Source organism: Asparagus officinalis, chromosome 3, assembly GCF_001876935.1.
Source record: "Asparagus officinalis chromosome 3, Aspof.V1, whole genome shotgun sequence".
NCBI lineage: Eukaryota > Viridiplantae > Streptophyta > Magnoliopsida > Asparagales > Asparagaceae > Asparagus > Asparagus officinalis.
The window spans coordinates 95,361,608-95,386,473 of record NC_033796.1 but is presented as its reverse complement, the minus strand read 5'-3'; the positions used below and the strand labels follow the sequence as shown (position 1 = coordinate 95,386,473).

Genomic DNA, 24,866 nt, shown 5'->3' with positions numbered 1-24,866 from the left:
CCAACTTGAACATATATCCATCTTTATCTAATAAAGATATGGATATTATATTACACATCATAGTTGGTACAAAATAGCAGCTATTCAAAATCAAAATGTTTCCATTTGGTAAAGCTAGATGAAAATCCCCAACTACAACTGCTGCAACTATTGCACCATTATCAACTTGTAGGGTCATCTCTCCAGCATCAAGCTTTCTATAACTTCTCAACCCCTGTAACAAATTACAGATGTGAGATCCTAATCCGGTATCTAATACCCAAGATGTAGGATTTAAGAAAAACAATTCTGAGTAACCAACGCACCTGAAGATGAAGCAACAACTTGCTTCTTCTTGATGAGTGAGGCTAGAAATTCAGGACAGTTTCTTTTCTAGTGTCTTGACTTGTGACAATGGAAGCATTCTACAGTCGTCATTTTTGCCTTCCCTTTGTCCTTCTTGACAACCTTCTTAACACCTTTCTTTGGTTTAGTAGTTTTCTTCATTCCCTTTTTCTTGGTAACCAGTTTGCTAGAAGTGGAAGAATATTTTCCTATAACCAAGGCTGCTGTTTGTCCCTTTTTCATAGAACTCTCCTCCCGTCTTAACAAATTAAGTAAGGCAGGAAGAGTGGGCTCCAGATCCATCATCCAGATCTGTGATATGAATCGGGAGTAGGCTGGTGTTAAGGACCGCAGAACAATATCTGTATTTCTATCTGCATCTAGGCATGCATTTAAAAGTTCAAGCTCATTGATATAGGCGATCATTTTGAGGACGTGGTCCCCAACAGAAGATCCCATAGTCATTTTCATCTGGAACAAATTCCTAGACGTCGCGTACTTCATCTGTCACGGTTGCTCGCCATACAGCTCTTCTGTATTACGGAATATGGATCTAACATCCATATTCTCATGTTGCCTCTGATGGACCAAATCCATAGAGGCAATTGTGAGACATTGAGCAAGTGAATAATCTCTATCCCACTTTATGCAGATTTCATTATCTGCTACAGTGGGTTCTGGGCCGAGAACGGGTTCCGGCGTTGTGAGGACATATGCTACTTTGTCATAAATTAGGGAAATTTTAACATTCCTCAACCAGTCTTTGTAGTTAGGACCGGTTAACTTATTCTGTTCTAGTATGAGTTTTAAGCCAGACATAATGGCCTGAAAGAGAGAAAAAAATATTTTAGCAAATGTTCAATATGTTCAATACATAAAATAGATTTGGTTCATTTTTATCTAAGTTATGCCTCCCACTATTTTTCGAGTCCCTCAAAATCTTTATAAGAGGTGATCGGAAAACAATCCCTTGTTTTCAAGTAGGATCAAGATCCAATTATCATTGAATGTATCAACCTTGACGATGGCCAACAAATCGATATACTCAATAATTGGTAGATAATTTTTGTCTTTTACATTCTTGTAATTCTTGATATGATTTTGCCCCTAGTCTTTTATGACCTTGACGATGACCAACAAATCATAAAATGCTAGTTAAGTTTGGACCCATCATTTCTTGACCGGCTTAAATTTAACTTATGCATACTCTTGATGAAGGCCAACAAAGTTGCATAACCAACTTAAGCTATCCTTATATCTTATATACAGATGAATACTACTTAGCCATAGAATAATATTACCTTGACGATAGCCAACAAACAAAGTATTTATAAGCTTAGTAGTATTCAACTGAAATGATGGAGGGCTACAGACGATTTCATAAATCTTTTACCGTAATCAAACTTGATATAGTTTAAAGATGCTTTATATTTATACTTGCAACAATTAAACTAGCCAGGTAAGTACAAGATTGGTGGGAGGGTTCCGAGATATTCACCGGGAATATTCATCGGACCTTAATTAAGTAACCACCGCTCTTTAAGACTATAGCGCGAAAGATTGGGCATCACCTCTAATCTTAAGTTGGGCATCACCCGATGAGCTATATCTCATAATTACTTTCCTAGACACTAGTTAAAAGTTTGTTCTAAATACATCTCTTTTAACTGCTTTAGGTTTATTTATCTTTCACACTAACGCTATGTTAATGTCGGTCTCACCACTCTATGGTTAATAAACTCCTATTGCCATGTCTCACAAAGTTTAAAAATGAGTTTTTATAACAAAAACTATTCTCTAGTGAGATAGAGATATAAACTTTACAGAATATAGTACCCAATTGTATTAACATCTACAATTGGGGCACAACCAACATATCATTATATGTAATGTAAAATTTATATAGAATGGTAGTGGACAACTAAAGAAAATAAAATGCAACTATACTAATTACATTTTAGCAAGCCATATGCAACTCCTTGCGGTGCTTGCTCCCTTGCAAACTCTGTATTATTACAATCATATAAACATAGGACGTGCAAGCCCCATTTATAATGGAAAAACCATCTCGTAGGATGGGTAATAATATTGCATTAAATGTAAAGAAAAAGCTATAAATAAAATAACTAAACTAAGCAACCATAACCCCCCACACCCGAACAAGGGCCTATACCCGTAGGCGTAGCCCATGATCGATGAGCAAGTGCCTAAACCTGTAGGCATAGGCCATGCTCGGGGAGGGAAGAGATTGTAAATAATTATTACATTTCTAACTTTATTACATAAATACAAAACATGCAAGAGAATAGTTGTCCACTACCATCCATAAACATAACATCCACGCAAGATGATAAATCATATAACATAATCAATATTAAGAAATATGCAGCTATCTAGTTATGCAACATATTGGAAACTAGATAGCATAAGGATTATCCAAACTCAAATATGACTAAGAAGCTTCTAACATACAACTACACTAGTTGTAATTAATTATTTTACAATTTATACAAGTGTTGTTTTACTCCTAAAAACTTATGAACCAAAAATCATATTTTCGAATGAACAACTTGTATAACTTATTACAAAATAACTTGAATTAATTAACTAGTTTCATCTAAACTAGAAATTAGAAGCAAGAATAAGGTCCTCCATGAGTTAGATGTACATGTTAAGATTCAATTAGATGGAACCATATCTCTGATATCATGAAGGAAATCGTGCTATGTCTACATGCATAATACACAGCGGAAGACATGTATGAAAAAAAATTACTAAGCATGTAGAGAGTATGAAATATTCATATGGACCGTCTAATTAAATCTAACATGATTCTTATTGTTAAGAGAGCATACAAGGTTTGAAAGTCATACTTTTGTAACGTGATTCGATAGTGAATCGGACAACCTTTAGCTTGCTCTCTTTGATGCAGAAAACTCCTCGTAGTGGATCTCCAACTCTTTAAGTAAACCCGAAAGCTATTTGATGCTGTTTGAGATGCGAGGCAAGATATCCACCCTGGGGTTCTTAAAATCCTACTACTTCCTCTTACTCAAAGATTGCTAGAGTTTAGTAAGAGGTATAGCTCTCTTGTTTTCTCTTATGGAAATTTAATTTTCATTAGCCTTTCATGAAGAGAGAGAGCTCATATTTATAGAGTGAAATGTGTTCATGACATAAATGACTCATCCTATGAGTCATGCAATGAATCATCAAAAATTAATGATTAATCAAGTGAGTCATGCAATAAATCATCTTATGAATCATTACATTTCAAAACCATGTGCTAATAAACCATGTGCTCAAACCATACCACTAAGTGACTCATCTCATAACTCATTATACATGGTATGTGTATTTCATAAATGAGAATACCAAATTATTATTACTAATACAGTATTTCATAAATATGGTATATAATATTATTCCAATCTTTAACTAATTAGTCACTATATGACCAAATAAATCAAGAGTTGACCAAAAGTCAACTGTTGACAAAAAAGTCAACTAGTTGACTAAAAGTTAACTTTATAGGAAAAAATACTAGAATTCATTTCCTAAGCACATAGCATTTCGATTTTACCGATATACATAACCGTTTATATGTATCCGATAAAAAAAAAAATCATATATGCGTATCAATCATACGCATCACCCTATAAATTGTGTTTCATAGGATTCAAGTACGCGCTTGGTGTGACTCTAGGGCCCAACTCAAAACTCGGTAGTGGATCAAATCCACAAGTACAACAGAGGTACTAGCTGTATATGAAGACTATCCGTGTATGAGTTGTGATAAAGGTCTATAAGATACTTATCCAATTTTATCAGGACCACTCAGTGATAATGTTGTACAGTCCGATCTCTTCGTCAAACCATGTCAAACTATTGAGCATAGGGTATGAAAAACTGTTAAACCCTAATTGCTCAATTAATGTTTGTTGATATTAAACTCATAACCTATAAGATCAAACTGACACTCAGTTTATCTTATTTACCTCGGCCAAGGATTTCTAGGTTATAGTTATATCAAACAATCTTATGACATTAACCCCCTATACTGGGAGAGACGAATCCCATATTGGCATCTTAATATCTACTTATGCATCGGGATATACCCAACAAGAACCGTTATGCATAACTCGATGAGAACTGTGGTTAGGTAAAAGTCTAAGTACACCTATACTGACATGTAAGATATTGCACTCATGTCTCAGGTCGAGAGACTACTATGTACTATATCACTTGAGAACTTCTATTTAACAATTAAGTATAATTACCAACTAGATGTTCTCAGTGAGTCGTTCAGTCAACTCATTCATTAATGAGTCACCTGTATACTATATATTGATGTCTCACATCAATGACCCAAGAGATGGATCATCATCCTACCAAAGGAGAAATAGAGTATACACTAGTCTTCCCAAAGTGATGATGTCTCATTTCAACACTTCATTGACTAGGAACATTTTAGAATATACATTAATGATAAATTAGATCTCTTTATTACGATCATATCCGAAATGTCTGATAGTCTGGTATCATTCTAAGTACTTTATCTATATGAAAATACTAGATAAATCTGACCAAAATAGCATACTATTATTTTGAACAAGGATGTTACATTTATATAGGTCCTGTTATAATATACAATTATTACCTACAGGGTACCTATATGTAACACATAGATCTCCTCATCGGCTTTCCAACGCATCTTGAACCACGTAATTCTGGGTTCGGACGGCAAAGATACGACAAAAACAGACGGGATGCATGAAAATAAGCCCTGAGCCAAACCAAGGCACCCAAAGGTGTCTCGACCAAGCCGAGACACCCAATGGTATCTGCAACCTGAAAAAGCTGATTTTGGCAGTTTAAAACTGTTTTTCGATTGTTAACTGCCTGGATTTGTTTCAACTGATCTGATATCATCCAAGAACGTGGTTAAGTGGTTACAACTGAGGATAAGAGGAAATCGACTGTTCTTATCCGAAAATAGGGGTCCCAAAGCCTATAAATATAGCCCCAGGGCCTTTATTTTTTCAGATCTGGAATTCTCGAGCGTTGGCGAAGCCCTGTTGAACTGAGGACTGAAGAGCCACGAATTTTAGAGAGGAGGAGGAGATATTAGCGAATTCTTTGGCATAAAGAAGAGGAGTTCGTCAGATCTGCAGCCTGGTTCTTTTCCTTAAGATCGCCCCGTTGCGGTGATCTCGAGAAGAGTGGTTATCTCACTGTTGCCGAGATAATTACTTCGGTTTCTTGATTCCTTTGCGAATCAATGAAGCTCCGGATCTGATCTGATCGTTTAGTGGTCTACAGATACTAACTTCCCCGTCACAGGCGAAGATCTCACACAAGCAGCGGGCGATAAACACCCGTTGTGCTGTTTGACGAGAGTTGTACTTTTTTTTTCATTGTGTAAAGGTCATATAAAAAGACTAACTTTTGTTTTTATTGTAACGTTTGAAGTTGTAATGAACAAAGCAATGAACAAATCGACTTTCTCCCCAAACACTATCTACATAATATCAATTGCCCCGGAGAGCATTCTATGGCCTAGTACCCAAATGATATTATGAGATCTACAAGGAAGTGTTCATTGTAGCACTGTACATTGTTGTGGCACCCAGTGTAGACAGTTAAAGTAAACAAGCTCTCTCCTGAACCAATACTCAATATAGATAACACGAGTCTTATACTTGAGCCCAACATGAGTCCAAGGAAGTGAACATCCATAGGATAAACACTTCAGATAGGCCTAAATAGGAGCCATGGTGAATCTCACCCAAGTCACAACGAAGCTCTCCCAAGTTATGGTGAAGCTTGCCCAAAATTGCAATGAAGCTTGCTATCAAGACCAAGTCAAAGTGAAGCTTTAGGTGAAGTTCACCCATAATGAGCTCCACCCAAATAGTTCATGTGGGTCACGTCACCTAGATTCTGGAGAAGTTCTCTAGAACAAATTTCACCCATGACTGTTATCAGTGCACTTCACTCAGAGCCATTTTAAGAACCATTTTTTGGAAATAGCTCACTCCCATTATCTCCTAAGGTAATGATTACTAATTCACATTTATTGGCCACTAACCCTCTCACTTAGCCTATAATAGGAGGGGGAGATTACTCATTTTTGGCACTTTGATCATTTTGAATCCCAACCTTGATAATCTTGAGAGATTTTGAATTTTGGCAAAAAAACATCAGCAACTCTCTAAAATCACTATGAAGACTGATCGTCATGGTAAGACCATCAACGGAGTATGAGAACAACACTCCATTCGCACACAAAAAAGAACCCATCTTTAAACAAAATTTTCTTTGTTTCAAAGTCTTTAGATTATATTTTTTAGTTTTATTATAAATTTCAAAGACCTGAAACAAGATGGAAACCCTGCTGAGGACTATCTTTTTCATCCGAAGAGAAAATCATGTTGTAGTTCGACACTAAGGCCTTAGAGTCTATTACTAAGTCGCTAGTCATTGAATTTGATCAAGCAAAGTTCAAGGAATTTGTTTCTTCTGAGAAGAGGGGGGTGGCTATAAATTAAAATCTACTATAAACCTCATCGCAATATGAGATCGAGTTCAAACGCAACTCCATTGGCCCATGTCTAGAGCTCTATGAAGAGCCTCAACTTAGCCCAGAGCGATCTTCGCTCGCAGCAAAGCGATCTTCGCTCGTAGCAAAGCGAGCTTCGCCCGTAGCAAAGCGAGCTTCGCCCAAAGCCAGGATTCAGTGACCCTCACCTCAGGTGAAAGTCAGGGTGTTCAAACATCCTTTCAATTTTGACTTAAATTCACAACCCCTCTTGTGGTTCGCTTCAAAGCGTCTCACGATGCTTGTTAAGCTTCTCTAAAAGAAGTTAGGAATAGGGGCTATCCTCCATCTAAAATCCCATAAGGAAAAATTATCACCATTGGTTATTTTCCCTCTTAATCACAAGCATTAACTTGTGATAAAGACTCAATTGACCATGTCAATCGTAGGTCAAAACAACGTCATAGATGATATTCATTTGCCAAAAGCCAAGTAGGTGAAGTTGCTCTCAAGAAGAGCAACCACTGTTTTAGCTAACATGAAGCTTTTTCTAATTTAAGGGGGTTTCTTTCTCTGAAGAGGGCGTGCCAAAGTTAGCGTTGCGCAACCCTAAAGAAAATTACCATGATATTCAAATAAATTGCCAATGCAAGTCCCCACTTGTAAAAGAATCAGTATTTCTCAACCTAGTTCCAAAGCCTTCATAGGCTAGGAATAAATGGCAATGACGTTCCAAAAAGAACAAAAGTAATTTCTAAGAGCTCACAATCAATATGCCCAGTGTAACTAGGGAGGAAGATGAAGAAGAGTAAGATAGTCCTTCTGATCCAAGATATTCTCCAGGCATAAGGAGTATTCTTCCGGAGACCAACGATGTGTTTTGACATACCAGATTAAGGCAAGGAGTTATAGTTCCTTTTGATTATTAATTCCTACGAATGCATGCTCCACAAGTTTCATCACAAGTGGTCTAACCTACTACTAGCAATGCTAACTTTGCCATAGCATCTAATGCAACTCCTAGCTCAAGAAGAGTGGGGATGGATTGCAGACATGGCAGAGAGAGGCCTATGATTACTTTTCTCACCAAATGAAAGCCCAAAAGAAAGCATCTAACGAACATTTTGAGTGACTTGAAACATGCTGCAATATTTATTACGCGTCTCTCAACCCCCCAAAGATAATTCGAAGGGGAAGCTACCTATTAATGTTTTCTTTGAGAAAAAGTCATTGAATCAAGACAATACTCATTCATCTCATTTAGAATCTGGGGAATCTAGCTAGTTCACCAAAGGCAAAACACAAGGCAAAGATCCTTGAAAGCCTCCATAATCAGCTCAACTATCTCACACAGTGAACAGAGTTGAAGAAAGTTAATATCACCTATCCTATTGAGTGGGATTTGGTCCTCTATTCAATGAAGTACAAGCCACTGACATTACATATATTCAATTTTAAAGGATTGCCCAATATCAACACATCTATTATTTCCATCAAAAAATAAGGAATGTGGTAGGGAATGATGCCATCAAGGCGTAACTTTTCATTAGCATTCTCAAGGGGGTAGACTTTGATTGGTTCCAAAAGTTGACCGAAAGTTCTATCAAGTCATGGGATGATTTGAAGTCTCAATTTCTATCCCAGTTCTATGAAGAGTAATGCGATATGACCATAGCTAAGCTTTTCTCAGCAAAGCAAAGAGGAGTGACTCGGTCAGAGACTATAATGAACGGTTTCATATTGATATTGCGATGCCATGATATGTTATTGCCATGTTACTCTAAACTTATCAGCAGAATTTCCTAAGTCGTATTGAAGCTCACATATGTGCTATTAAAGCTAACTCATGGAAAGACTTAACGGAGTAGGCGGAGATTGCCATAAAAACTGCTGAAAGTTTCAACAAATTCGATCCCCATTTAAATTGAAAAGGGGATAAGAACAAGCATAGGCAGTTATCCCAGTTGAAAAGGAGACATTTACTGACTAGGTTAAAAAACCTGACAAACAAAAGAAAGATTCTCAAAAGAATACCTAATGAAGGTATTCTTTCAAGGACGAACAAAAAAATCACTATCTTCCAAGTGCTAAACAAGGGCAACCGGCTCAAGCTTTAAGAAGCATGATGCCTTGAATAAGTTGGAAAAATTGTTGACCTAATTATTGCCTCTATCATAGGATGTTAGGACACTAGATGAAAAATTATTATATCCTTAAGGATGAAATACAGAAGTTCATTGACTCAGAGATCCTCGATCTTTAACCTGAGCAGAAGAAAGTTACTACCAACATGGTGATCCTTCAATATGGCTCTATGCCTAAAATTCAGGTTCAAAATAGAGTTACACCCATTCCTACTTCAAGAATGGATTTGGTCAATCATGATCAGTAAGGTCGATAGAGTCAAGACTTTTGTCCCTCTCACAACCCACAAGGGAGAGATGATGTAGGTTTGACCTTCTCCAAGATGAGCATTAGACTTCTCTCAAGCTAATGCCCCATGTTAAGATTAAGGGAAAGATGAAGTCTTGTAATACTATATCCACAATTATATGTGAGGAATCTTTGCAGGTCTCCTCAATGATGGATTTGGAGGAAAAGAATGTGGCCATAATAGCACAACTGGAGCAGACTCCACCAAAAGGAACAATATCTAATAAGGTTACTCGAAGAATTATGATCAATCGGGACCTTCCAAGCAGCCAAAAACCTCTAAACAGAAGTAAATGTAGTTTGATAAAGCATTAAACCGTCCACTGGACTCAAAGTTCTATTTCAATATGACATATTGGCTTAATTGGCTACCATCCTGTGACACCCCACTTTAGTCCCACATGAACTAGTGTAAAGAAATATTAGTGGCTTAAATAGAGAAGCCCAAGGTCCAAGAATAACTACTACTATTATTTTGACAGTGAACTTTAGCCAACATCGAGTTGTTCTTGGTGGGTCCCATGGTTTGCACATGCCAACGGGCCCGTGAACTCAGGGTGTGATAAATGGTATCAGAGCAGTTGCTAGTCAGAAGTGTGGAGCTAAGTGCTATACAAAACTAAGTGCTACACTGTGTGGATGCGGTGGGAGCCACCTCTAGAGCTCGTAGGAGCCACTTCTAGAGTCCATATTACCTGGCAGTGATACTGAGAGGTGCCAATTGTCATGTCGTGAAGACGAGGACGTCATCTTTATAAGGTGGGGTGATTGTAACACTCCCACTTTAGTCCCACATGGACTAGTGTGAAGAAATATTAGTAGCTTAAATAGAGAAGCCCAAGGTCCAAGAATAACTAGTGCTAGCATTTTGGCAGTGGACTTTAGCCAACATCGAGTTACTTTTGGTAGGTCCCACGGCTTGCACGTGCCAACGAGCCCGTGGGCACGGGACGTGATACACCCTATCTCACATAACCTTGCATAAACTTCTAGTTTGTTCGAGCATATGAGGGATGCGTTGATGGATAGTGAGGCATTTATTGCCTATATCCCCAAAGTTCCCCAAGTCAATGATAGAAGGCAATGCTATCAACGTCATCAACAGAACCCTTGCATCACCTTCACTTTGGAAGTCATGCATATCAAGGACCATTATTACAATTGACCACTCTAACACATAGGATATGTTGGTTCAACCAAAGTTGAGCGGGTCCATATTGATCCAAGACCTTCCTTGAGCATCATCTCTTGGAGGCTCCTTAGCTTTCTGGATATTCCACTATACAAGTTGTCAGGAACAACCATTACCATCTTCGGATTCAATTCTAGTAGTAGCTAGTCACTGACAAGATTTCTCTCAAGTACTAGCTGGCGATTTAAAGACTGAGGTAACATGCTACGTCATTGAAATAGAAACATTTTATAACCTACTTCTAGGATGACCATGGATCTATTCTAATATAATCATCCTATTGTAGGCATCAAAAATTGCATATAGGGTATCACATATAAGCTCAAGTTGAAAGGAAGGCGATAAACGTAATCATATGAGTTACAGGGAATCACCCGATGCTAAAGGACGACTAAGGAGCCAAATCAATAATGGAAATCATAATCTGACAACCCCTACAAACCAAGTAAAGGTTGACATCTCACTTAATCAGATGAGACGACACCTCCTGTGTCGACTCAAAAGAAATTCGACATCTCAATCAACCAGACGAGATGTCACCTCTTGTGTCAACTCGAAAGGCGGTCAACGTCTCAACCAGACAAGATGACACCTCCATGTCTACTCGAAAGGCATTGGCAGTCGACTCGAAGTTTGAGACAAGATCCAAGATGAGATCTCCTTCGCGTCGACTCAAAAGGTGTTGGCAGTCGACTCAAAGTCTGAGCCGAGACCTGAGACGAGACCTATTTTGTGTCGACTCGAAAGGCGTTGGTAGTCGAATCGAAGACCCGAGACGAGGTCTCCTTTGCATCAAATCGAAAGGCATTGGTAGTCGATTCAAAGTTCTAGATGAGATCCCTTCATGTTTACTCGAGAGGTGGTGATAGGCGACTTGAAATCCGAGACGAGACGACAATTCGAAGTCGAGATGATATCAGTGTCTACTAGATGAAGATGACAATTCCTATGTTGACTCGAATGGCAAACTGAGATGACACCTCATGTGTCGACTTGAAGGCCGACATATCAAGATGATACATGAGATGATATCCCCTCCATGCCGACTCTAAAGGCGGCTTTGTCTGAGACACTAGCAAGTGTCTCAACAAAAGACCAATCTCCGAAGCTAAGTCCCTTCGTGCCGACTCGAAAGGTGGTGTCAGTCGACATGCCTTGAGTCGACTCGAAAGCTTCCTATCTCGTCAAACGACTCCCAATATTGCAAGGAACTAAAGAGAAGATTCAATGATCTTTGCGGTGCTTTGATAAAAGTTAATGAATCTCTTTAACTCAAAAAATCAACTAAGGAATGCCCAAGAAGTGCATCACACAAGTTCCAAGGCACAAAATGTGTCTCAGAAACTATGAGAAGACTCATAGTTTTCGAGACAGTTGTGGCCATCTCGGAAGCGATGAAGGCAAATTATAGTTTCTGAAATACTTATGGCTATCTCAGAAGCTATGAAGGTAAATCATAGTTTCCGAAATACTTGCAACTGTCTCAGAAACTAGAGTGGACTTGGTGACGGTTTTCTCGAGTTTTGGACGATCCACGTGGCTTCATAACTGTTGGGGACCATCCATAATCATGGGGGAGACGTTACAAGGAAAAATCACACTAATAACTGCTGAAATAATAGTATTAAAGCATAGTGGGAACGATTACAAAATGGACAGGAATGAACCCTGCTTCTGAGACAACCGTGACTGCCTTGGAAATAGGGATTTTGTCGACTTGTTTTGTTTCAACTTTAGACTTTAGTTATAGTTCTTATGGGTTATAAATACCTTCCTAGGACCATTATTGAGAGAGAAAGGAGAGCATTATTGATCAGAATAGAGTAGAGATTCGAGCGTTCTAAGCAAGGGAGAGAGAGAGAGAGAGTCTTCATCACGTGCAAGCCTTTCAGATCTCTTGTGATTCCTTGAGATCTAAGCTTTAACTTAATCTCGAGAAGAGTGTTTTATCTTACTTTTCTAAGATATTCACTTCTGTCTTTGTTTCTAAAATGAAACATCGACCTTAAACATTCTTCACGGTTCAACTTAGATCTATGATTTGGTCGTCCATGGGCTAACGTACCCTAACATAGACAAAGATCTCACGTAAGCAGCGAACGATAAACATTCCTGCATGTGTTTCTAGGAAGTTTTTTGTTTATAACAAGAAGTCTTATAAAAAGATTTGTTTCTCAGAATTCATTGTATTCAATAAATGAGTTGTAATGAGTTTAATAAATAAACTAATTTTCGACATAAACACGCTGGTGATCACAGTGGGATCCAATGGTCTCGCTACCGAGACCGTCGTGTCGCAGCCAATGAAGATCCTGGTTGAATCCACGGTTGAGTATGAATTCGACCAAGCAAAGCTTGATGAGTATCTATCATCCTCATCCTCAAGATCTTCCTCGCATCACAAATGTAAGAAGATTTCATCTTCGAAGAAGGTTTTCTAGTCTTCAACTCCAATGAAGGCTACGGGTGAAGACTCTCGACCGATTATTGTTGAGGCTACCCCTCACAACGCTTCTCTGGCAATCAACAAGGCCAAGACCTATGCTCACAAGGACTCCTCTCTAGTTAAGGAGTCATTGAATCAAAGCTCACCAGCACCAATGAAGTGGGCTCGTCAGAGACAACGTCAACATCGCGTTCGTCAAATGGCTAAGGCCTTAGAACAAGTCAACGGGGTTCGCTACTACGCGGATCTAGAGTCGAGCAAACAACAAGTGGTCCATTTGCCTCAACGACAAACCACTCGTATATCTGCTAAGTTAACGATGGAGGAATGGGTTCTCGTTAAAAGAGCCCGTTCGACCCTTAAAGAGCGCATTCAAAAGCGTTGTGCAAACGCAGCTCGTGGTCGTTCCCTTTTTCAACAATCACAAGAAGGGAGGAAAGAAATGGTGTCCAAAGAATCATATAGAATTCGCAAAGTTTTGATCCTAAAATCTGAACTTACATGAGACTCAGAATTGTGCAATACTTCCTTCAACCTAGACACTTGCGAGTGTCTCGGACAAAGGGACCTTATCTGAGAAACTAGCAGCTGTCTTAGTAAAGGGAGCCATATCCGAGACATACGTAAGTGTCTCGGACAAAGGCCATCTCCCAAGGGCTCTCCTTCGACTCCGTCGATGTCTACTCCTCGTTCGTCTACTGCAACCACATCTGCTACTCCACCAATGAAGCCTTGGGTCAGTCCTAACCTGTTAAAGTTCAAAATCATGATGGCAGATCGCCTTGGTCCATTGCATGAGGATCGATGCAAATATTCAATCAAAGAACGCTTGGGTCCGGTGAACAAATCTCAAGTAACTCTTTAGACTGGGTATCGCACGTGTTATCCCACTAAGTCAAAGCAATCCTAGGCTGAGAAAGCTCATGTAACCACCTGCTTGGGGTGCGTGTTGAAACCCAGGATCCCATTAAGAGTCCACACTCACAAGAGGGTGGGTCTAAAGATAACGTCATACCCAGGGAGTCAAACCAATAGCCGATAGGTTGCTCCGATCATCATACTGATGAGTTGTACTATCAGACTAGGGGTGTGAATAAGTCTCAAAAGAGGACTGTTCAAGAAATGAGCCCTCATTGCTCATGTGAAAGGCTCATCAGAGCAGTATTGTCTGAATGTAGCTTCTCTAAAGCCTCACCACCAAGAGTCTCTGTATTCCAAAGACTTTCTATTGAAACGTCAAAGCCCAAGCCGAGGCATTTTTGCAAGAGAAGATCTGCTGTTCAAGATGATGAGCTTCCAGAGGTCACCATTAATATGACAGATAGAGGAAAACAACATTCAATCAATTCTGACCCTAATTTTTCTCTAGGAGGAAGAGTTGATCAGGGGCTCTCTCATAGAATGTCATGGCTACAGCTAAGGGCCACTAGACGTAGAGATTATAGAAGAATGCACCAAGGGTTGTCTTCAGAAGAGGAGCTCTCAGATACTTATTCTGCAGGTGCCCTGACGACATAATGTCCAGTGTAGGACATGCTAGAGAGGTATTCACCATAACACCTGATTAATTAGCTCAAATGTTGCAAGAAGCTCTAACTAAGCAGCGAGAAGAAATCAGAGCTGAGATGAGAATGGAGATGGAGTTGACTATGTAATAGATGAGAGATTTGCAAACTCAACAATCTCGTCAGCAGCCTGAGTCAAGTTAGCAGGCTGAGTCTAGCCGGCATAATACTGCTTCGGTTGGAACGAATATAGTCGACAGTGATTCAGAGGTAGATGAGCACATCTTGGTTGATCCTCCTCCAAATGAAAATAATGCTAGGGGTGGTCCAATTGAATCTCCTTAACATCCCCTAAAGAAAAGTACAGGTGAGGACAAGAAAATGAAAGAGCTTGAGAACAAAGTTAACGCTTTGATGTCAGCTCAAGAAGTAAAGAAGACTGGCATTCCGTGCCCATATCCGAGAGAGTGGAAATTAATCCCGTATCCAACAAAGTTCAATCTAATTAACTACATGTCATTTGATGGGAGAGGCTCGCCAACCCAGCATTTAATCTACTTCAAGTCTCAGTTGGGTATGATCTCAGGTAATGAGCTCTTGATGATTCGGTTATTCGTAGGGACCCTTCATAGGGTCACCTTCGACGTCTCAAACCAGGGAGCGTCAACTGCTGGGATGATATCAAAAATCTATTCCTCAGTAACTCTTCGATGATGGCACCAAAATATCAATTGGAGCTCTGGTGGATGAGAAACAGAAGGATGGGGAGTCAGTTGATAGCTTTATCAAACGCTTCCGTAACAAGGTAATGAATTACAAGGATCCTGTCATAAAGGAGTTCATCTTGCAGACATGCTACAACAATCTCTCCATTAATTTCCTGGAAGCCCTGAGGGTCATGCCATCCAAAACCTGGAAGGAGTTAAAACTACGTGGTGAACAGGCCGAACGCTTCCTCAAAAGAAAGAAGGCTGAGAGAGGCCAAGCGACAGTGTCTGCAACTGCTGTTGACGTTAATCAAACATTACAATAACAATTATAGCAACAATCACCACAACAATCGCCTCAAACACAACGGTACTCCTTCAAGGACGATAATGTTTCAGCCATCTTCAAGTATCTCCTGAACAACAACAAAATTGAACTACCATCTATTAAAAATTAGGAGGAAGCCAACAAGAATTCAGACCTAAAATACCGTGAGTACCACATGAGGACTCTTCATCCTACTAAGGCTTGCGTCATTCTCAAAAACAGAATCCAAGTCTTGATTGATACCGTCATCATAACAGCGAAACAAACCAAATGAGAACGGCAAGTACTCCAAAGAGTATACGAGTATAAACTGCTTCTCCAAAACTCCAAAGAGTATAAGAGTACAAACAGCTTCTCCCTTTCCTCCGACGGGTATACGATGTTAAACTACTTCCCTTATTTTCAACAACGAGAAATTCCTGGAGAATACTACTCTTAATATTCTTAAGGATAACCCAACAATGTGACTGAATACAATTGGATTCAGGTTCGCCAAAGAGCTGGGGGTGGAATACCTCAATACATTCTAATGGGAAGTTCCAGAAGAATACTACACATGGTATTCTTAAGGATAACCCAAAACTGATTATTCAAGGTAAAAACCAATCATTGGAATAATTTATTCTTATTCATGATTAAGAATCTCCCACTATGGCTATTTAATCATTTCCAAGATGATTAAAACCCTCCTACTGTGACTGTCGGAGCACTCTTTCGTAGAGATGAGATTCAACGACTACATGTGGTCAATCTTTCCTCAGGAAACTCTCAGGGTATAATTTTGAAGTGCTTAATAATTCATGGTCCTCCACTACAAAATCCCTCACTGATCAAATTAATTGGCGATGGGTCCGCCAAAATTCTTTATGGTTAAAATCCTTCAAACTCACACTGTGTCTAATCTTTAACACTCTCACTGTTGAAGTTCTGACACAACATCCAAAATTTTAATCTGCTGATCCATGATAATCATCGAACTCCCTTCGTGTCAATATCTTATCACTTGACACCAAAAACCCCCAATGAGTGTTTTGTACAAATCAACATTCTCATTGTTATTTGTACCCGCACTCATACTACCCATTTGGTCAAACCTTTAAATAGTTAGGACCAAAGCCAAAATCATCTCTCGATTCCTTCCATGAACGAGAGGTCCACTTTCAAATTGAATGATCAAACCTTTAAATAGTTAGGATCGTCACAAACTCCCATTTGGTCAAACCTTTAAATAGTTAGGGCCAAAGCTAAAATCCCCTCTTGATTCCTTTCATGAATGAGAGGTTCACTTTCAAATTGAATGATCAAACCTTTAAACAGTTAGAGTCATCTCAAACTCTCATTTGATCAAACCTTTAAATAGTTAGGGCCAAAGCTAAAATCCCCTCTTGATTCCTTCCATGAATAAGAGGTCTACTTTCAAATTGAGCGATCAAACCTTTAAACAGTTAGGGTCATTTCAAACTTTCATTTGGTCAAACATTTAAACAGTTAGGACCAAAGCTAAAATCCTCTCTCGATTCCTTCCATGAACAAGAGGTCCACTTTTAAATTGAATGATCAAACTTTTAAATAATTAGGGTCGTCTCAAATTGCTCATTTGGTCAAACCTTTAAATAGTTAGAGCCAAAGCTAAAATACCCTCTTGATTCTTTCCATGAATGAGAGGTCTACTTTCAAATTGAACGATCAAACCTTAAACAATTAGGGTTATCTCAAACTGCTCATTTGGTCAAACCTTTAAACAGTTAGGGCCAAAGCCAAAATTCCCTCTCGATTCCTTCCATGAATAAGATGTTCACTTTTAAATTGAATGATCAAATCTTTAAACAGTTAGGGTCGTCTCAAATTCCCACATGATCAAACCTTTAAACAGTTAGGGTCGTCTCAAATTCCCACTTGATCAAATCTTTAAACAGTTAGGGCCAAAGCCAAAATCCCCTCCTCTACTCAAATTGGACGATCAAACATTCTACAGTTAGGGTCGTTTTAAAATTCCCGCTTGGTAAAATCTTCAAACAGTTAGGGCTGAAATCAGAATTTTATCTCGATAAATAAGAAATTTATCTTCAGATTTGGGTAACTAATCCTATAAAAGTTAGGGTTATCCGGATCTTTTTAATTCTCAAAGTGGAGATCTCACTCTTAGTTTCACCTTTAGGATTCTCAAAGTGGAGATCCCATCTGAGTTTCTTTCACAGTAAGGGATAGAGTATAAAATTCTTCTTCTCCAGCATCGGATTCGTCTTTGCCCCAAGAGAAGACCTTAACATAGAATATAAAATTCTTCCTCTCTAGCACCGAGTTTATCATTTCCCCAAGAGAAGACACAATCTAACAAAAATCCCATGCCTTACATGCGTGGAGGATATTATCTTGATCCTTAATTAGAGATAAACCTACGTCTAACACGCGTTGTCGGGTGGTGCGTTCTCGTGAAAATGACAAAGTTTATATATGCGATATCATAGCACTAAGTCTAAAAGAGTTCATTCTTTTAGCACAACGTTACATGCTAGCCCGACTCAAACGATAATCGATAATGACTCATCAAATCTGTTGATGGCTGAGGGTTTACCAAAATCCTATAATGAACAGCTTGTGATGATGGATTCGCTCTTCTAACTCGAAGAGCTTCTCTTCATAAAGCTTGTACAAGCTTCATCTTCAATCGGCTTTATCAGTTGGTCTCGTGACTCGAGCGCCTAGGGTAGCTTCAGAGATAGTAGCTGTATCAACATCTGCATCTGGTCCTACAATCAAATTGTTGGGAATTAGGCATCCCGAATAATAGTTTTTAATTTTTTATAAGGAAGCGTGTGATCCTAGCCCAAAACCTGCCCTAGACCTATCCATATCAACTCCCAGGGAGGCTCTAGGCCCTGTAAAAATTTGTAGCCATTGGCCCTTAGGAATCACCCTGGAGTACTAATTTTCTTTAACATATCTGATTATTAATAGATTGCAACTAGAACTACAATGCTACAGATCTAACATTACAAGTTTAGATCTTTACCTTTATTCCTTCGTTGGTTAAGAAACCACGGCCGAGGAAGATGTACTTGCTGCCTTGAGTCTTCACGCCTATGATCAACGATTGCCCTCCATGTGAGTAGTGGGACTCCGATCAACACGTCAAGATCAACTTCTCCTTGACTGAAACCACCAAGGAAATCTCTCTCTCTTTCTTGTTTTAGTTTTCTCAAAAACCTAGTCTTCTTCAACCTCTTAACCGAGAGAGAGGTGAGATCGTATTTATAAAACCAAGGGTATGGAAACCACTACTATGTTTGCTTCTACTGTTACGAGTAGTTGTACAGATTCCCGCAACCAGACTGCTAGCTGACTCAAGGGGATATACTCCTACCGAGGGTGGATTCCATCTTAACATAGGAGTTCCTAATACCTTGAACTTAGTTACCCAATGCACCGAGGTATAGGCCTCTTTGCCACAGTCATTAGTACATCAAAGCAGCATAAGTCCAATGTTTGAGTTCGCCTCATGTCTCAAGATTAATAGTTGTTTCATCCATAATAGGGAATGAGATTATACATGTTTTGATGTTGACAGAGTTTTAAGAGCTCTACCCCTATTTATAGTAAACATCAGTGAATGATGTTAGACCGGGGGGGGGGGGGTGATTAGGGTCTTATGCTAATCTAATCCTGATTAAAAGCCAATTAAAAACTTTATTAATTAATTTGTTCTTGCAAGAAATATATGAATGACTTATGAGCATGTATGTAAGAAAAAATAAGCACAAATAAAATGTACGCCAAGCAAACACCAACAAACGATATGATTACGGAGTTTGGTCCCCACGACCTACATCTACGCTCCTCACCTCGAGGAGATCTCCACTATCACAATCCGGTTTGGAAGCTGGAGCTTCTACACACTCAGTTTACAAGTTTACCGAAAACTCTCTCACCACAAACACTATGCAATCACACTTTACACACTAAGTATAGGAACCTAGCCCGTGTCCTCCTCCTCAAGTGCTCGGATGCAACCTCTCCCTAGGTTCGTCAACCGACGCCACTCCTATTGGATTTGACCCCGTCTCTCGCCTCGCACTTCTCTCGGTGTACAAGTGTATTACAAGTGATACTCACAAATAAAGGTTAAATACAATGGTTTGTTCTCAACAACAAAAGAGAACGCAAATGAAGCTCACACTCACTAAATCACACACCACAACCCATAATATATAGTATGGAATATTAAGCTCAATACACAGTGTGTGATAACAGTGAATGAAAATATGTAACTCAATAAATATAGCTAAGATATGAAAATAAAATTATAAGCTATATGAAAAGATGAGTTAGGAAAAACTTCTCAATAAACAAGAAGAACAGTAGAGGATGATGAGGATAGAATCCTCAGTTGAAATGAAAGGCCTCTTCTTGTTGTAGCAGACTTCTTTTAAAACAGATGATCAGAATCAACTTAAACAGCTCTTTAAACACACTTAAGATTTTGTTAAAACAAAACTTGGTTATTGAAAGAGAAGAACAATGGGGTATTTATACCCACTCAAAATATCAGCCAAAACCAACTTGAAAAGACCAAAATAGCCTCAGACAATCAAATCAGAAAATAGCCGTTGGAAAGCAATTATGAGTTTGACGGTCGACCTTGGAAATCTTGCGGTCGACCGCGAAGCACAAAAGCACAGAAAAAGAGATTTAGAAGCTGGCAGTCGACCGTGACGGTCGACCGTGAAAGTCTCTAGATGGAGCCACGATCGACCGTCACGATCGACCGCGATCCAATAAAAGGCAGACTATGAAAGTTAACCACTAGCGGTCGACCATGGCGGTCGACCGCAAACTGATATATGCTGAAAACCTGTTTTGGGCTGATTTTGAAAATACTTTAAAAATATCAAATTAATTCCAAAAATAGTAAAACTTTGGGGAAAGTTTCTAAATGATAAAATAAACATGTTTGAAAAGGAATTTTTGGAAATGCAATTTTCGTTTGTGAAAACTCACTATTTTTGAAAAGTGTTCATAAAACTTGTTTTTCGTGAATATGAAAATTAAGATATGACTTGTAAATACGTATATATATATATATCATGCATACATTATATATATATATAATAAAGTATGAATGAGCTGTAAACATGAAATAAAAACTATTGTAACAAAGTTTGATGAAAAATCATTTATATGATAGAAAACGTTAAATCTGTGTTAAGTGTTCATATATTGAGCTTAAATACAAACATATAATATATGTAAGTAAACTACTCTTATACCTAGGTGAATGCACATGCATGAACTTGAATCTTCAACTCTTAATTGTCGTGTGTTGAATTGCCTAAAAAGAGAAGAACCAAACAACGAGAACTAGAAAACATATTAGCTATAAATTATTTGACAAATCATCATCAAAACTATAGGACCAACAATATTCAGTAACACTAATTGAACACAATAGTATGTCAGCTATGAGAAACCCTCTCAAATGGTTGAGATAGACCATCCTCCAATTAGGAGCTGAACATACTACAATCATAACCTGACAGGTAGCCAAAACCTGACAGTGACTGCGAAAGTATTAAGACAATTGTACCTCTATGACTTCTATCTCCTTGAGTGTCCCACACTTAGTAGTTATAGACCAATAGTCTAAGGGCTCTTTAGCACATCTATAATCATATAGAAAAAATGTAATATGCAATATCAAAATGTTATCATTCAGATACAAGTGTGTAGTGAAAATTGGTTTGAGGGCATACCAAACCCAACACAAATCTCGTACAAAGAGCTCAAACTGACGAGCCTCCGATGTATTTTTAGCTTGATCTTCCCATACTCTGATATGTATACGAGTATAAACTGCACCTTTTTGAACCTTTAATAGGTACATAGGGTTAAACTGATTCCCAAAAAACTCTAAGGAGTACATGAGTATAAACTAATTCTCCCTGGTCTAACACCTTAAGAGCTTAAACTGTATAGACATCAGTTACGTATGAGTATAAACTGTGTTCACGTTACAATGAAGGTTGACGTCAGTTAACACATCGACAACTTTGCGAAAATAAGATACAGATCAATTCCAAGACCAAGGATAATCCTTGGGAGTGCAATCATAATTCAGATATGAATTCCCGACCAAGATGATCAGTTCATCGTCCACTCAACGACACGAGCTAATTCACAAATCAGCACAACAACTTCACTTCAAGATTTTAACAATGGTCAAATGATAAACGTAGCACCAAAATTTTTTAAGCTATTTAATAAAATACTGAATTGATTAAAAGATGGAGAAGTCAATGAATTGAAGTATGTGTATCATATCCAAAGTATTCCAGCCTCCTTTATGAAAGAATGAGGCTGAACACTCTAGAGGGGGTATTTGTAGACATCAAAAATTGCCTATAGGGTATCACATATAAGCTCAAGTTGAAAGGAAGGTGATAAACGCTATTATCTGAGTTACAGGGAATCACCCAATGCCAAAGGACGACTAAGGAGCCAAATCAACAATGGAATCACAATCCGACAACCCCTACAAACCGAGTAAAGGTCGACGTCTCAATCAATCAGACGAGACGACACCTCCTGTGTTGAGTCAAAAGAAATTTGACATCTCAATCAACCAGACGAAATGACACCTCTTGTGTTGACTTGAAAGGTGGTCAACGTCTCAACCAGACAAGATGACACCTCCATGACAACTCGAAAGGTGTTGGCGATCAACTCAAATTTCAAGACGAGACTCGAGACAAGATCTCCTTCGCATCAACTTGAAAGGTGTTAGCAGTCGACTTGAAGTCTGAGCCGACACCCGAGACGAGACCTATTTCATGTCGACTCGAAAGGCGTTGGCAGTCGACTCATAGACCCAAGATGAGATTTCCTTTGCATCGACTCAAAAGGCATTGGCAGTTGACTCAAAGTCCTAGATGAGATCCCTTCACGTTGACTCAAGAGGAGGTGATAGCCGACTTGAAATCCGAGACGAGATGATAGTTTGAAATTAAGACGAGATCAGCGTTGACTAGATGAAGATGATAATTCATATGTCAACTTGAATGGCGAACTAAGATGATACCTCATGTGTCAACTTGAAGGCCGACATCTCAAGATGATACCTGAGACGAGACCCCCTCCATGCCGACTCGAAAGGCGGCTTTTTCCGAGACACTAGAAAGTGTCTCGGCAGAAGACCAATCTTTGAAGCCAAGTCCCTTTTGTATCTACTCGAAAGGCGGTGTCGGTTGACACGCCTTAAGTCGACTTGAAAGCTTCCTATCTCACCAAACGACTCCCAATATTACAAGGAACTAAAGAGAAGATTCAACGATCATTGCGATGCTTTGACAAAAGTTAATGAATCTCTTTAACTCAAAAAATCAACTAAGGAATGCCCAAGAAGCGTATCACACAAGTTTCAATGCACAAAACTTGTCTCAAAAACTATGAGAAGACTCATAGTTTCCGAGATAGTTGCGGCTATCTCGGAAGCGATGAAGGCAAATCATAGTTTTCGAAACACTTACGACTGTCTCAGAAGCTATGAAGGCAAATCATAGTTTTCGAAACACTTGCGACTGTCTTAGAAACTAGAGTGGATTTGGTGATGATTTTCTCGAGTTTTGGGTGATCCACGTAGCTTCATAACTGTTGGGGACCATCCATAATCACAGGGGAGATGTTACAAGCGAAAATCACACCAATAACTGCTAAAATAATGACATTAAAGCATAGTGGGAATGGTTACAAAATAGAAAGGAACGAACCCTGTTTTCGAGACAGCCGCAACTATCTCAGAAATAGGGATTTTGTCGACTTGTTTTGTTTCAACTTCAGACTTCAGACTTCAGTTACGATTCTTATGAGTTGTAAATACCTTCCTAGGACCATTACTGAGAGAGAAAGGAGAACATTATTGATCAGAATAGAGCAGAGATTTGAGCGTTTTAAGTAAGGGAGAGAGAGAGTCTTCATCACGTGCAAGCCTTTCAGAGCTCTTGTGATTCATTGAGATCTAAGCTTTGACTTAATCTCAAGAAGAGTGTTTTATTTTACTTTGCTAAGATATTCACTTCTGTCTTTGTTTCTAAAATGAAACATTGACCTTAAGCCTTCTTCACGGTTCAACTTAGATCTATGATTTGGTCGTCCACGGACTAATGCACCCCCGACACAGGCAAAGATCCCACGCAAACAACAAACAATAAACATTTCTGCATGTGTTTCTAGGAAGTTGTTTGTTTATAACGAGAAGTCTTATAAAAAGATTTATTTCTCAGAATTCATTGTATTCGATAAACGAGTTGTAATAAGCTCAATAAATAAACTAATTTCTGACGCAAACACTTACCGATACTTTATCAGTGCTTTAGGTATGTCGATAAGTAGGGGGTAGTTAAAAAGGTCTACGCCGATAAGCATCCCTTTAAGGGAGAGGAGAACTACTTTACCGACTCTCTTCTTTATGATGAAAACACACAATCAAGGTAATCATTCTAGAAGATCTCTTCAAAAAGATCTCCATAGTGGTAATAAGGTGGATAGTGAACCTGACCAAGATAAATATCTCATTTGGGAGATGGAACCCCTTGTAATTGTCCTAGAAGATCTTTGTACAGGCTAGCTTGTCAAAATTCACGGCGACTAGATTCTTAATGATAATGTAGAATTTGCTTATGATTGTTCTTTTGGCTCTGAGCATGAAAACTCAGAGGTCGATGCTTGTCTTTCTAGGTTAGCTTTGGAATTGTCTTTATATATACCCATAAAAGGGTCATATATAACTCACCAACAGCCGACAACTCAGACACGTAGACAGAACTAGGACTTGAGAATTTACCAAGTCATTCTTTAGATACATCTGATTTGGACTCCGATGTTAGTATTGTACCATGTTCAAAGAGTTCACGATCAATATGGTTTCATATAGCTAAACCAAAAAAGCTTAACAAACTAGGAGTGTTTGAGATCCGGAGAATGACCCAAGGGTAAAATAGCTTAGGGCTCAATGGGAATTGTGCTTTGAATTACACGAACCACCCACCGAAGATAGGATGACCCAAGTCAATATAAACAATGAAGACAATCACAAACCCATCTTCATCAACGAGAGTTTATTATCCACTGAGAAGGAAGAATTCATATCTCTCATTCAAGAATACATTGATGTCTTTGCTTGAAGCTACGAAGACATGTCCGGACTGGATTTGAGTGTAGTTATGCATCTTCTCAATATTAACCACGGCATCAAGCCGGTCAAATAACAACAATGACACTTCCAACCTAAGTTGATGGAGCAAATTGAGATAAAAATATACAAACTTATAGAGTGAGGTCTCATCCATGAAGAGCAACACTCAAACTAGTTGGTCAATATTGTCATTGTGACAAAGA

At 38.8% G+C, this 24,866-nt stretch overlaps 2 protein-coding genes across 2 annotated transcripts; both read right to left on the bottom strand.

Annotated features, from left to right (window-relative positions):
* LOC109835447 lies at positions 373 to 828 on the bottom strand. The gene has a single exon (XM_020403429.1). The coding sequence runs from the start codon at positions 826 to 828 to the stop codon at positions 373 to 375; it is 456 nt and encodes a 151-aa protein (XP_020259018.1).
* On the bottom strand, positions 832 to 23,363 carry LOC109835446. The gene is made up of 3 exons (XM_020403428.1): positions 23,350 to 23,363; positions 21,061 to 21,136; positions 832 to 1,149 (listed from the first exon to the last, which is right to left on the bottom strand). The coding sequence occupies exons 1-3, from the start codon at positions 23,361 to 23,363 to the stop codon at positions 832 to 834; spliced, it is 408 nt and encodes a 135-aa protein (XP_020259017.1).

Bases quoted from the DNA above. Each gene is read 5' to 3' on its own strand.
- LOC109835447 (XM_020403429.1), bottom strand. From the start codon at position 828: ATGAAGTACGCGACGTCTAGGAATTTGTTCCAGATGAAAATGACTATG.
- LOC109835446 (XM_020403428.1), bottom strand. The intron at 1,150-21,060 runs GTACAATTGTCT...TCTCTCTTTCAG, and splicing joins AGGAGATAGAAGTCATAGAG to GCCATTATGTCTGGCTTAAA.